The sequence below is a fragment of the Microcebus murinus genome, chromosome 16 (genome assembly GCF_040939455.1).
Source record: "Microcebus murinus isolate Inina chromosome 16, M.murinus_Inina_mat1.0, whole genome shotgun sequence".
Classification (NCBI taxonomy): Eukaryota; Metazoa; Chordata; class Mammalia; order Primates; family Cheirogaleidae; genus Microcebus; species Microcebus murinus.
Genome location: NC_134119.1, coordinates 28,145,038 through 28,157,670, shown reverse-complemented (window position 1 = coordinate 28,157,670; position 12,633 = coordinate 28,145,038). Strand labels below are relative to the sequence as shown.

General features: G+C 55.2%; 1 protein-coding gene across 1 annotated transcript; it reads right to left on the bottom strand.

Moving 5' to 3' along the window:
* Positions 1–4,533: 4,533 nt before the first annotated feature.
* Positions 4,534–10,971, bottom strand: TMEM74B (transmembrane protein 74B). The gene is made up of 2 exons (XM_076011004.1): positions 10,749–10,971; positions 4,534–7,800 (listed from the first exon to the last, which is right to left on the bottom strand). Exon 2 carries the CDS (start codon positions 7,757–7,759, stop codon positions 7,061–7,063), a length of 699 nt encoding a protein of 232 aa, XP_075867119.1. The 5' UTR covers positions 7,760–7,800; positions 10,749–10,971; the 3' UTR covers positions 4,534–7,060.
* Positions 10,972–12,633: the final 1,662 nt, after the last annotated feature.

Sequence of the window (12,633 nt, the reverse complement as noted above, 5' to 3'; positions counted from 1 at the left end):
CCTGCTGCTGCCCACAGCCACCTGCTTTGTTCATTAATGTCACCTGCTGAGTCCTGCAGGCATTTGCACTTGGGCCCCTGCTCTAATCTGATGGGGGAGGATGGGACTCTCAAGAGGAGAGTCAGGTGCCTGGCAGGCGAGTCAGCAATAGTAACAGCTCTCCTGTGGGAGCCTAACCTCCATGAGCGACTTCAATGAAATGAGACGTGGACACAGAGAGAGGAATCAAAAAGAGGAGGAGGATAGGGAGATTAGAGGAAGGAAAGACAGAGAGATGGCAGAGGAAGAGAGATGGCTTTTGCTGAATGCCCTCGGCCCTAAGTCAGTACTAGCCCAGACACTGCGCCACCCAGGAAGAGGTTGGCATGGAAGCCGCCTTCTTCTCCTCCCTCCCTGCTCCCCTGGGGCCAGCTTTCTTGCCAGAAGTTCCTTCCACTCACTAACCTGCCCCTAGGCCCAGAAGAGCAGCAGCCACTACTTTGACCTTGGTGGCTCAGAGACCAAGTAGGGACAGGCTGCTGATGGGCTGCTGAAATGGAGGCCTGGAGCTTCAGATCATATCCTCTGGCTGCAGTGGGAGTCCTGAGAGAAGGGCAGGGAATGCTAGAATCCAGAGTCCCATGGACTGCCCTCCCCAGTGCCAATGTCACCCCTACAATGCATCTCACATCAGAAGATTCTTCCTGCCACACACATCTCCAAGCAATTATAACAGCTGACAGTGACCTCTCAGCATGTGCAATGCACTGAACCTGCATGAACTCAGAGTCTTCAAATGACCCTGAGACTTTAGCACTGTGGTTGTCCCCATTCTACAGATGATGAAACACAAGCCCCCACCATGAGGGCCCTGCCCTTCAGCATGCCTCATCTCAACACTCCTGCACAGAACCTGCAGCCCTCCCTGCTACCCAGCCTCGCCCCAGTGCACACCGGGCTGTTTTTGGCCTCTGAGCCTCTCTGCTCATGCTGTCCCTCTCTGGCCCAAGTGCCCTTCCCTCTCTCCACCCTCACCGCACACTGGCTCCTGCCTCGTTGTTTAAGATTCCCATTAGACACTCCCCTTTCCAGAAAGCCTTGTCTGACCCCAGCTCAATCAGATACCTCCTCTGCACACACAGCCTGCTGTGCCTCCCCCTCACAGCAGCAGTTGCCCTGCCCTGCTGCCCCAGACAGCCTGTGGCCTGGAGCCAACTCAGGGCAGGGTCTGTGTCTATGCCACAATGCCTAGCTCAGGAAAGAATGCAGATCGTGTGAATGAATGAATGAATGCAAATAGCTAACATTTATCAAGCAATTAGGAAGTACCAGGCACTGTGCTATGTGCTTGACAGCTATCATTTCATTTACTGTTTGCTGCAGCCCTATGGGGAAGGTGCTGTTATTAGCACCACCCTTTTACAGATGAGGAAACAGACTAAGAGGCATTAAACCACCACCAAGCATCCAGGTAGACTCTGGAGGCAGCACCCTCACTCTCTTACCTGAGAGACCATGTTCAATGGACTACTTGGTAGGGGGCCTGCCCCCAAACCCTCTGAGATTTGAGTGGGAAGAAAGCTCAGAAGTATGTGATTTTATTTATTTTCTGCAACTAAAGAAGAAATAAAAAAAGAAAGCTCAGAAGCACTTGTCCCCCAGGGAGGAGGAAAGTGGTAATCTTGCCACCTTCTGCACTATTCAGCTGTCCTGGTTCTGCCCATCTGCTCATGGACTGCCTGATCTAGGAAGAGGAATGATGTGGGGAAGAGGGTTTAGGAGCCAAAGATGAGAAGATACAGAAGGACTGGGGGTGTTACTATCTTCGAAAGAGAGGTTCCTACCCAACTTCACTATGCTCCATCCCTGAAGATACCTAACACCTGACTAGTAAATGCTAGCATACCTCCCCTGACAAGGAGCTCCCTACCACTCCAACCCAGATCTCAGCAAGCTTCTCTTTCCCCTAAATGAAATCTGCTGGGGAACATAGGGCGAATCCACTCTCTAGGGCCCCTCCCTGACTCCGGCCACTGACAGCCCCTCTCCCGACAGAACGCACTCCTGTGACTTCATAATGCCTCCCTTCCTCTTTCCCCTTCAAAGCTCTTCAGACACAGAGCACCCTGCTCTCAGCTCTGGGTAGCCCTCTGCTCGTGTTTCCTGATCCTCCAGCCCCCAGAGAAGACAGAGTAGGAAGATTTTCCATTTTTCTCTGGAAGACCAAAGAGGTGGAGTGATTTGCCCAAAGGCCCACAGGGAAGGGTTGACCAACAGGACCTGACTCGCCTGGTTCCCAGCCCATGACCACACGGTCCTGTCCAGAATGGCAGAATGGAAACACTCCTGGACATTTCTCTCCCACCTGCTAAGTAGGTGGAGGGGAGCAGGAAGGTCGCAGAGACACCAGCCTAGCTTAGCCTGGGGAGGGGAAACTTCACTGTTGCTGTGAGCTCAGCTACCTGGGAACGGCATGGCCTGCGGCTGGTGGAGAGAGAGAAAACACTGTCAGTCATCAGAGATGCCTTGGCTGGAGCTGCTTCACAAGAGTGTATGTCCTTGGCTTCGGAGCTAGGTCAGACGAGAAAGCTCTGTGTGTGTGTGTGCATACATGCAGATGTGTGCTCACACACATGTGCATGTGTATGTTTACAGATGTGTACATGCAGGGAGGGACAGTTTATTTTATTTTTTTTTTGAGACAGAGTCTCTGTTGTCCAGGCTAGAGTGCCGTGGCATCAGCCTAGCTCACAGCATCCTCAAACTCCTGGGCTCAAGTGATCCTCCTGCCTCAGCCTCCCGAGTAGCTGGTACTACAGGCATGTGCCACCATGCCTGGCTAATTTTTTCTATATATTTTTTAGTTGACCAATTAATTTCTTTCTATTTTGAGTAGAGACAAGGTCTTGCTCTTGCTTAGGCTGGTTTCGAACCCCTGACCTTTAGCGATCCTCCCGCCTCAGCCTCCCAGACTGCTAGGATTACAGGCATGAGCCACTGCGCCCAGCCTGGGAGGCACATTTTAAAGAGAATCTCAGGGAAGGCAATGCTTATTCCCTTCACAGGAAGGGAGCAATACAGTGGCATCTTGGGCCGCAGGCACTTGGGAGACACCTGGGGAAGTCACCTGGGGAAGACACAGGGAGACACCTGGGGAAGTCACCTGGGGAAGACACAGGGAGACACCTGGGGAAGTGAGCAGATGTGATAACAGATCCTGGGGTCCCAAGCTGGTGTATTTCACAGGCTCCTAAGCACCCAGCAAATGTCTCCCAGGTCTAGCAGGGACCTGGCTATGTCCCAGCAAGGCAGGGGAGAGGGGTCTTCCTCCATCAAGGAGACCCCTCTAACTCTTCCACATAAATGCCATACCAAGGCCCAGAGAGGGGAAGGCAGATGGGTCCATGAGCTCCAGCTGCAGGGCCAGTGACAAAATAAGTTCCTTCAACACTTCTGGGCATGTGATCTTCTGCGCAACTGATTCTCGCCCTTCGAGAGGACTCCAGGAGGCGGGGAAGGGACTGTGGGGCTCTGGGGTCCTGCAGAGGGCCCTGCGGCACTGGCAGGCATAGCTGACTTTTGTCATATTTATTCATTCATCCATTCAAAAATGAACACCTATTACACTAAGCATCAAACGTGTTTCTAGCACTGAGAGTGCAACATGAACCAGTGAGACCAAAATGCCAGCTCTCATGGAGCTTGCAACCCGGGCTGCTGGGTGGTGGTTAGTGCGCCAGAGAAATAAAGTGGGTAAGGAGTGGGAATAAGGTTGGGGGAGGGTAAGATTTCAGCAAAGGCCTCACGGAGAAGCTGATATTTGAACAAAGCCCCTAAGGAGGTAAGGGAGTGGGCCTCACAGACACGAGGGGAAGTGCCTACCAGGCAGAGGAAACAGCGTGCAAAGGCCCTCAGGTGCAACCCTGCCCAGCAAGGTCAAAGAAGGGCACACAGCAAATGTGGCTGGAGTGGAGTGAGGGAGTGTGGGAGGAATGGGAGGTGAGGTCAGAGAGGTACGGGGGCCAGATGGCATAGGGCCTTGGAACCACTGTGAGGAATGGTCATGGGTTTGGGGGGACCTGAAGCTGATGTGGAAAGATAAATCAAAATCACAAATACAAAATCTGGTTCAGGGCCTGCGCAAATGAGCTGTCTGGACATGTAAGCTTTGCTAGTCTTGCTCTAAATCCGCCTCTGGCTATGATGAGAATTTTGGCTCTTGCCTGGAGTAGAAGGGAGGCATAGGACAGTTTTGTGCAGAGGAGTGACATGACCTGACTACCCTCTTAACAAGCTTCCTCTGGCCACCAAGTGGAGGATGAACTGGGGTGGGGAGGGGAGTAGGAGAGAAAGCCACATCACCAGTGAGCAACCTGGACCAGATGGCGGCAGCTGAGGGTAGACAGCGATCATATTCTGGAAATGGCGCTGACAAGATCTGCTAGTGGGTCAGACATGAGGGCTGAGAGGAGAGATGCAGAAGGGTTGACCATGAGGGTTTAGGCCTTGTTGTAGGTTTCAGCCTTCCCCAATTGAGGAAGGGAAGGAGAGCCTCATTGTTCTTGGACCTCATACCATGCAGATCTCTATTTTACTGCTAATCTGCACCCCCTCTGCAGGCAGAGCTTTCATTAATCTCACTTCACAGATAAAGTAACCCAGACTCAGAAAGGTGGAGTAACTTTCCCAAGATCACACAGCCAGTATATGGCAGAACCTGGATTTAAATCCAGGTCTTATACCAACTCCAAAATCGATATCTGTTCTGATGCGCCAGGAAAAGCAAGGTTTGGGGGCCCTAGAGGAATGCTGGGTGGGAGAGGCACTTCCTGGTGGTGTGGCACATTCTAGCAACCAACAAGGGCTCTTGGGACAACTCTATGCTTACCAAAAAAAATCCTGTGAAGAAAGTTCTCAGCACCCTATTCCATGCTCTTCCTCAACTTCTTAAACCTGTTTCTGATCCACCAGCTGAGAGATTTCAGCTGCAATCTTGGGGAGATGTTTTTTGGCATCTCTCAAGTTTTCTTAATTCACTGACAGGGTAATGCCTGCCTCGATCCGTTGTGCACATTTTCTCATGGAGTTTCTACTTTAGAATGCAAAGCAGGCTTCTCTGGCTTAGAAAAACCTGAGGTTCGTGGGATTTAATCTTCGAACAGATTTAGCCCCTAAATAATAAACTGATATGAATTGATGGTCCCAGATGCATCCACTCAACAGGTTTAGTATCCAAATGAGTTCCCCACTCTCACAGAAATCCATATGGCTTGGATTGATATTTTTGTTATTAACACGGATTTGAAAAGCCTTAGCCCATTATTTGGGATGTCCAATTCCACTGTCGTTTACCTAGAACGGTTCATGCCACTTTCCGCTACTACGCCTTGCTTGGAGCTGGGGAGAAACTGACAAAGCAGTGGAAGCTCAGGACTAGTGCATCTTTCACTATCTCGGGGCTTTGTTCCTTTCACACCCCTTCCACACTACAACAGAACCCAGCAGGCCACGCTACACAACCCTTGTCCCCTCTGGCCCTCCCCCAGCCCTCTGTTCCTGTCAAAACCTGCCAGCAGGAGCAGAAATTTGATCTGTCACGGAAGCTGTGATATTACACTGCCCAGATGTTCAACTCACAGGACTGCAGGTTCATGTTACAGCTGATCAGGGCCTGTCTACCCTACAGACCCCATGCCGCGCCCCCCACCCCCACCCGAGAGGCAGGATCCACGGCCCACATGGCCAATGGGCACGGAGCAAGTGGGACCTGCATGTGGCAGGGGCTCACTGAAAGGGCCCCTTTGGGGTCTTCATACCAGTGGCCTAGAAGGCATGTGCTCTTGAAGCCCTCTAGGGCCATCTGGACTGAAGGGTGCCTCTCCACAGTCCTCAAACACCTGTATCTCCTTGCCCTCCCCACCCCAGGGCCTACTTTCTCACCTTGTCAGGGATTTAAAGGGAGTCTGGAAGAGCCTGGAACATTCCACAAGAGAAGAGAACAAACAGCAGTCAACATGGCCAGCATGTCCAGGCCACCCAAATGTGCCTGAATTCTCCCCAGATAAACTGGGGCTGCACTTTACTACTAAGTGGGGACAGTGAGGTCACAAATACAGCATTAAAAACAATTTTTTTCTCCTACCAGAATAAGGCAAGAACCAAGAGACATACTACTGGGGAGGAGAGGGTAATAAAGGCCTGCCTCATGCCAACAGAACTGCAACAAAGCCCTCACCTTTCTTGTATGTGAGATCCTTCTACCAAGAGAACTCAGAGAAATTGTGCACTTGGCTCTGTAAAATATGCCGCTGCAGAAAATTAGTCACTGCAGGAAGATAGACCCCAAAACCCAAACCCAGGCTGTGGCAAACTCTGGATTGAACCCAGCCTGACCATGGAGCTCTTTGGCAGGACCACGAGAGCTGTCGCCTGCCTGATATGATCACCGAGGTCAAGGCCAGAAAATGGCAGGGAGAATGGTTAGTGTCAGGGGGTGGCCAGAGGCAGAGGCTGGGCAGAACTGGAGGGGGCTGAAGGATCATCCAGTCCAACTTCCTCACTTTGCAGACAGGGCGACTGAGGCCCAGTGAGGGGAGGATCATAGTTCAGGCAGTGGGAGTACTAAGGGGTCACCTCAGTACTGACTTCCTCCCTCATCATGAAGCCACCTCCCACTTAAATGGTCAAGGCTGAAAGGGGCCCAAGGTCATCCAGTGCCCTCACTCAGCTGATAAGGAGGTCCTAGAATTCCCCAAGGCATGAGGAATGGGAAGGGCAATCTTTCAAAAGCTCCCAATCCTCGGAAATGCCAAGAAACCTCATCCTCCAAGAGAAGCAGTTTCCAAACGTTTGTATTTTTAGCAGCAGAAGCCATCTTCCGAACAAAACCTTATGCAAAACCTCAGCTACAAAACAGATCAGTGGGCTGCTCGCCCACGTGGGGCCTGGGCCGGCCCTGGGCTCTCCCTCTGGCACCCAGTGCTCCTTCCACGGGCCCTATGTGGAGCTCAGTTTGAAACCTGTGGCCTTTTGGGGCCTTGTGGCCCTGCAGCTAAAGCAGCCAGATAAAGTGGGGTCTCATTTAAGAGACCTGGAGAGTGTGGCTAGTCTCTGGGACCTGGACAACTTCGTTCTCCACCAGGGCCTGGCCCCCGTCCCCATTGAGCTGTCTCATGCGCAGGTTGATGGAGCCATAGGTCTTTCTGGAGCCCCTGCCGGGGACGAAGGTCCGCCGGCGGTAGAGCTCGCCCTTGCACAGGGAGACCATGAGCAGCACCGACAGGAGCATGCCGCCCACCGTGAGCAGCCCCAGGCCCGCGATGATGCACTTGTCCAGGTGGGAGCCCAGGCGGGCATAGTACATCTCTAGTCGTTCCATCTCCCGCGCTGTCACTGTGTCCGGGTTGACGCGGGCCTCTCGGGGGATGGCGTAGGCTGTCACCACCAGGAGGATCCCACTCACCAGGAAAACCAAGGCAGAAACGAAGCCATAATCCACTGGGCGGCTCACGGGCTCCAGGCCTGGCCCCTCCTCTGAATGTAGGGACAGATCATCCCGCTGGGATCGAAGAAGTGAGGGGACACCCCCTGGGGGACTGGGAGAGCTGCCCGGTCTGGTGTTCCCAGGGTTCTGGAAATGGGTCTCATGCTCCTCCGAGGAGAAGCAGGCATTATCCACACCCTCTCTGGGTGGGGCTGCTGGGCCCGGGGGAGACGGTCTCCTTGGGACCTGGGGACCATTGCTCAGTGTCTTCAGTTCCAGACCAGGGTGAGAGGCCATTGGGAAGGAGGGCCCCAGCTCATCCCTTGGCCCCTTGGCAGCTAGAAGAGAAAACAGAAAGTCAGTTGAATTTAACAAACCTCTACCAAGTACCTCCTGGTGGCAGGACATCACACGAGTCCCCGAGCATGTGAAGGTGAGTCAGACACAGTTCCCACCTGGGGGAGCTTGTCAATGGCTTTGGGCAATTCACTTATCCTCTCTGGGCTTCAGTTTTCCCATCTATAAAATGACAATAATACCCCAACTCCAGACTTCACAGGGCTGGTGCAGGGATTTAGATAACCCATGTAAAGTACTCAGGACAGCAAGTGCTCAGTAAGTATTAGAAATGAGCTACTATTATGATGCAAGAGATTTAGACAGAGTGGATAACAGGTTCAAATCCCAGCTTTGCCACTTGAGGTTGGACAAGTGATGTGACCTCTCCAGACTCAGTCTTCTCAACTGTAAAATGGGAATAAAGAAAATGCCTCCTTCATAAGGTTGTTGTGAGGATGTCATAAAATAGTGCATGGGTGGTGGAGATGACGAAGGTGTTGTAGGAACAAAGAGGAGAAAGTCAAGGGAGCTTCTGGGAGTTGGTGGCATGTGAGGCAGACCTCTGAGGATGAGCTGGAAATTCTCTAGCAGGGAGACGGGATGAGGGCATTCCGGGAAGTGGAACGAGATGCCTCAGAGGCCAGCCGAGGCTGGCTCACAAAGCACTCTGAGCCACGCCAAGGAGCCAAAGAGTGACAAGGAGCTGAGGTATTGGAGCTGGAAGTGCTGGGATCTGCCTGGGTTTCAGAAGGCAGGAGAACTGCCGGGATGGGAGGGAACAGAGTGGAGGACAGGGGTCCAGCAAGGGAGCCAGCAGGTTGTGAAGGACAGAGCAGAGAGGGCAAAGAGGAAGGAGCAGACTTGAGCCAAGACTAAGGTCAAACTCAAATACCTTTATGTCAACAGAAGCAGGGGGAGGACACAGGGTGGGGGGGGAAGGTGAGCAGGGAGCAAGCTCTGTGCTGCAAAGAGGAGATATCCACCCAAGTACCCGAACACACACCTGCACGGACGACAGACAGCACGTGGGCATTCCCATCAAAGCATACCAACTTACAGCCTGTGGGCCATATTTGGCTCATAGAAGTTTTTGCTTTGTTTTGTTCCTGGTCTGTTCATTTGTTTTTGGTGAATTAGTTGCTAATGTATAAAAAGCAAAAGATTTTACATTTTAAACTTTGAATTTCTGGCTTCTCTTACAAAATGGAAGAATCTGGCCACCCCATTCCCTCACAGCACTCAGCTGGAGTTGGTGCCTGGGTCCTCGCCAGGTCCCCTCACCCCTTCCCCACCTGGCCTGCATGAGTCCTGATCCCACAGCGGAGCTGTGCCGTTCCATGCACACACTGATGTCCTGACGGTACACGCACCCAGGGCCCAAGGCACACAAGTCCCCACACAGCACCGAGCCCCCCAGGGGCAGAGTGGTTCACACGTTCTACATACACATGATTCTCACACTTGAGTTTATTCTCTGGTGCTCTGTGGTGTGTGTGTGAAAACACGAGCAAATGAATGGAGTGAGAATCAATGAATCGAATGAATGAAACTCAAAGCGTCTCAGTGCAGGAAGGCACATTTTTCAATCTTTCTGACCTTCCGTCTAATATGAACTTGCATCAGACACTTCCTCTTAGCACACACAGGGCCTTTCATCTGAGTACAAAGCCTGTGTCCACTTACAACCCATTTCTGTCACTACATCCCTCCTTCCAAGTCCCAATTTAGTAAATGTTTACTAAGCACCTACTACCTGTTGGGCCCTGAACCCGGCACCTCACTCAGGAGTACCTTGTGTAACCTTCACCAGCCACTCAATCAGGAATGAAACATGGCCAAGCCCCCCGTGGTGTGTATGTGGGGGCCAGGCATTGAATGCCGGTTCCCTGCAACTCTGCAAGCCCATACCAGCGTCATCACTGCACCCTCACTCCCTGGCTCTGCCAGCCCTCACTCAGAGACCCTCCCCTTATTCCAACTGTTTAACAGCAGCAGTGAGCATTTCAAGGGCAGGGATACGTCTGAATTCTGTCTGGGTCCTCAGTCCCAGCCCAGACTGCTTTCACTTCCCAGTGAATAGAAAGGAAAGGTGTGTTGGTTGGCTTTTTACTCTCAGCACCAAAAGCATTTCCTGAGTGGAAACAGGGCCGGGCAGTCGGTGCTCAGATGTGCCCCCCCCCCAGCACCTTTCATAGAACTCAGCCCATAACATGGCCCAGAAACCCCTTCCCCGACTGACATATCGATGCCTCCATATCCCAGAAGGAATCCGGGGCACACAAGTTCTGGGAGCAGGACTCTCCTTCACCCTGCAGAAACCTAAAACTTTTCAATAGGATGCCAGAGGGAGGGGGCAGAGAAAAGAGAGGTTCCTTCTCCCCCCAAGTTAGGATGTCTCTCTCTTTCTCTCATGCACAGGTTCAGCGATATGCACTAGTTAGTTACACAAGGCCATGCCGGGTCAATTACCCAAACATAAGCAAAAACAAACTGACAGCATACCGTGCCCAGCGCCCACACCCCACAACCCCACCAGTTACCCTCCGATTTCATATGTAGTCGGACAGGTCCTGAAGGAAACACTCCAGTTCCACACTCAGCCCCCCAGGGGCTGTCCCCACGCGTAGTACCCACAGGCACCTGGAAGCCACGTAGTGTGACCCACAGATCTGCGGGCCACACTAGTACGCACACCCCAGGAGGGGGCGGAACTGGTTACACATACATACATACACACACACACGCACACGCTCTCGCTCTTTACTCCTAGGACTGCTAAAATGCACGCCAGATCCACCGAGACCCGCCGGCCCAACAGCCCACCCACCGCGGGCACGGACACAGCGGGAGACGTACGCACGGTGGATGTGGGTGAAGCTTCACAATACCCAATGGACAGGCACACGCAGGAGTTGTACACAAAGCCTTGGTGCGCGCAGATACGCACACGCAGGTCCACGCTGTCATACCCAAAGTTCCGCGCAAAAGCCCAGAGCGCCGCTGCCCCCCGCGCCCGCCGGCCCGCAGTTCACACCCCCTGCTCCTGCCCTTGACCGTAAACGCGGCACGCCCGGCCAGGCCGGACCGGACCGGGCGGCGCCCGCAGCAGGGAGGCCAGGCGGCCCAGGGAGGCCGGGTTCCGCGGGGCCGGCACGCAGCGGGTGCCCTCGCCGCTTGTCCTTCGGCGGGCCGCGAGGTCAGGCTAGCTGTCCTTCGCCGCCGTCCCCCGCCTCGGGCCCTCAGCCTCCAGCCGCCCCTCGCGACACCCCCTCCGCGTGCGTACCTGTGCCGGCCTCCCTCCCTGCCTCCCACGCGGGCGGCGAAGGGCGGGCGAGGGTGCGTCCTCCCCGGGCGCCCGCCCGCCTCCCTGCAGCCGGCGCCCGCCCGCCGGGGTCTCTCCTGCGGCGCAGCCCGGAGGGCGCGGGCCTGGCCGCCACTGCCTCGCCCTCCCCGCTCCCGCCCCCTTCCCGGCCCGGCCCGGCCCGGAGCGCTGCCGAGGCGCACGTACCTGCTCGCGCCGCGCGGAGCTGTACGGCGGCGGTGGCGGCCTCTGGGGGGCTCCGGGGACGGAGGGACAGGGGAAGGGGCGGGGGCCGGGGACCGCGGAGCGCCGCGGATGGAGCTCCGCCCGCGGCCGGCGAGGGCGCCGGGAGAGTTAGCGCCGGGAGGGACGGGGAGGCGGGTGATGGGCCGGGGTGAGGGTGTGAGGGTGCCAACCCATCCTCCCTCCCCTGCGCTCAGGGCAGGTCTGCACCGCCAGCGCCCGGGCTTAGGGCACTGGAGCTTTGAGCCCGCGGTCCCCGGGCGCAGGGGCGGGGCGGGGGGGTTGCTGGAGAAGACCCCTCCCCCGCCGCCTGCCTGTCCCCACCGCCGGGCAGCCCCTATTGCGCCAACCCCAGATGCCCCTCCCCCTCCCCACCTCTGTCCCCCCCACCTCCCCACACACAGCCCTCGGGTAGGACCCCGGGTCCTCTCTGAGGTCCTTAGGTCCCGACTGTCTCCTCAGGCGCGTGCGGGTCTGTGGCTCAAGGGCGCCACCTGAAGGCTGAAAGGAGGCATCGGACGAACCCCCTCCCCCCTTTCTCTGCTCTTTTTTTCTTCTGTGGGACAGTGGAGCGCACAGCCTAAGAGGGGTGCTCTCTTGGGGCACTGTCAGTGGCCACGCACACCCTAGTCCTCCAAGGCCCAGCCCTGGCGCCTCCTCCCCTGGGCTGCCTGCCTGGCTCTCACACACGCTCGCCACCTCGGCGCGCCCTTTGCCTTTTAGCTCTGACGGGTGCGCTGTTCTGTTGAAGGGCCAGCCCCTCCACCAGACTGGAGGCTCCTGGACAACAGGGCCCATGTCTGATCCCCTGGAACCCAGCAGGTAGAGGTGGGCGAGTAGGTAGTGAGTGGGGTGACATTTCCTTCCTTTACGGGGAGAGATTAAGGTGAGTTGAGTGAAATGCCCAGAGCACAAAATTCAAGGAGACATTCCTTCTTTGGGGGCCCAGGCCAAGCCCAGAAAGAGGATTGTTCCAAAGATCATGGAGTTTCCGGGAAGACTCAGTGGCCGGCTGACTTGAGTGGCCCCAGGTAGTTCCCTTACCTCTCTTAGCCTCGGTGTCCACCTCTGTCCATGGGGATCATGAAAATGCAGGCTCTGGGGTCACTGGGACAGCCAGCAGAGGTCGGCCATCTGGGAGGACAGCCAAATGTGAATGCCCTGTCCTGGCTCCTCAGCCACCTGGCAGAGCCTGACTGAGGCCTGGGTAGTCCTCACCAACCAGGAGACTGGAGGTCACCCTGGAAGCTGGGTGCCTGTGCCTTTGAGGCCGGCATAGCATAGCACC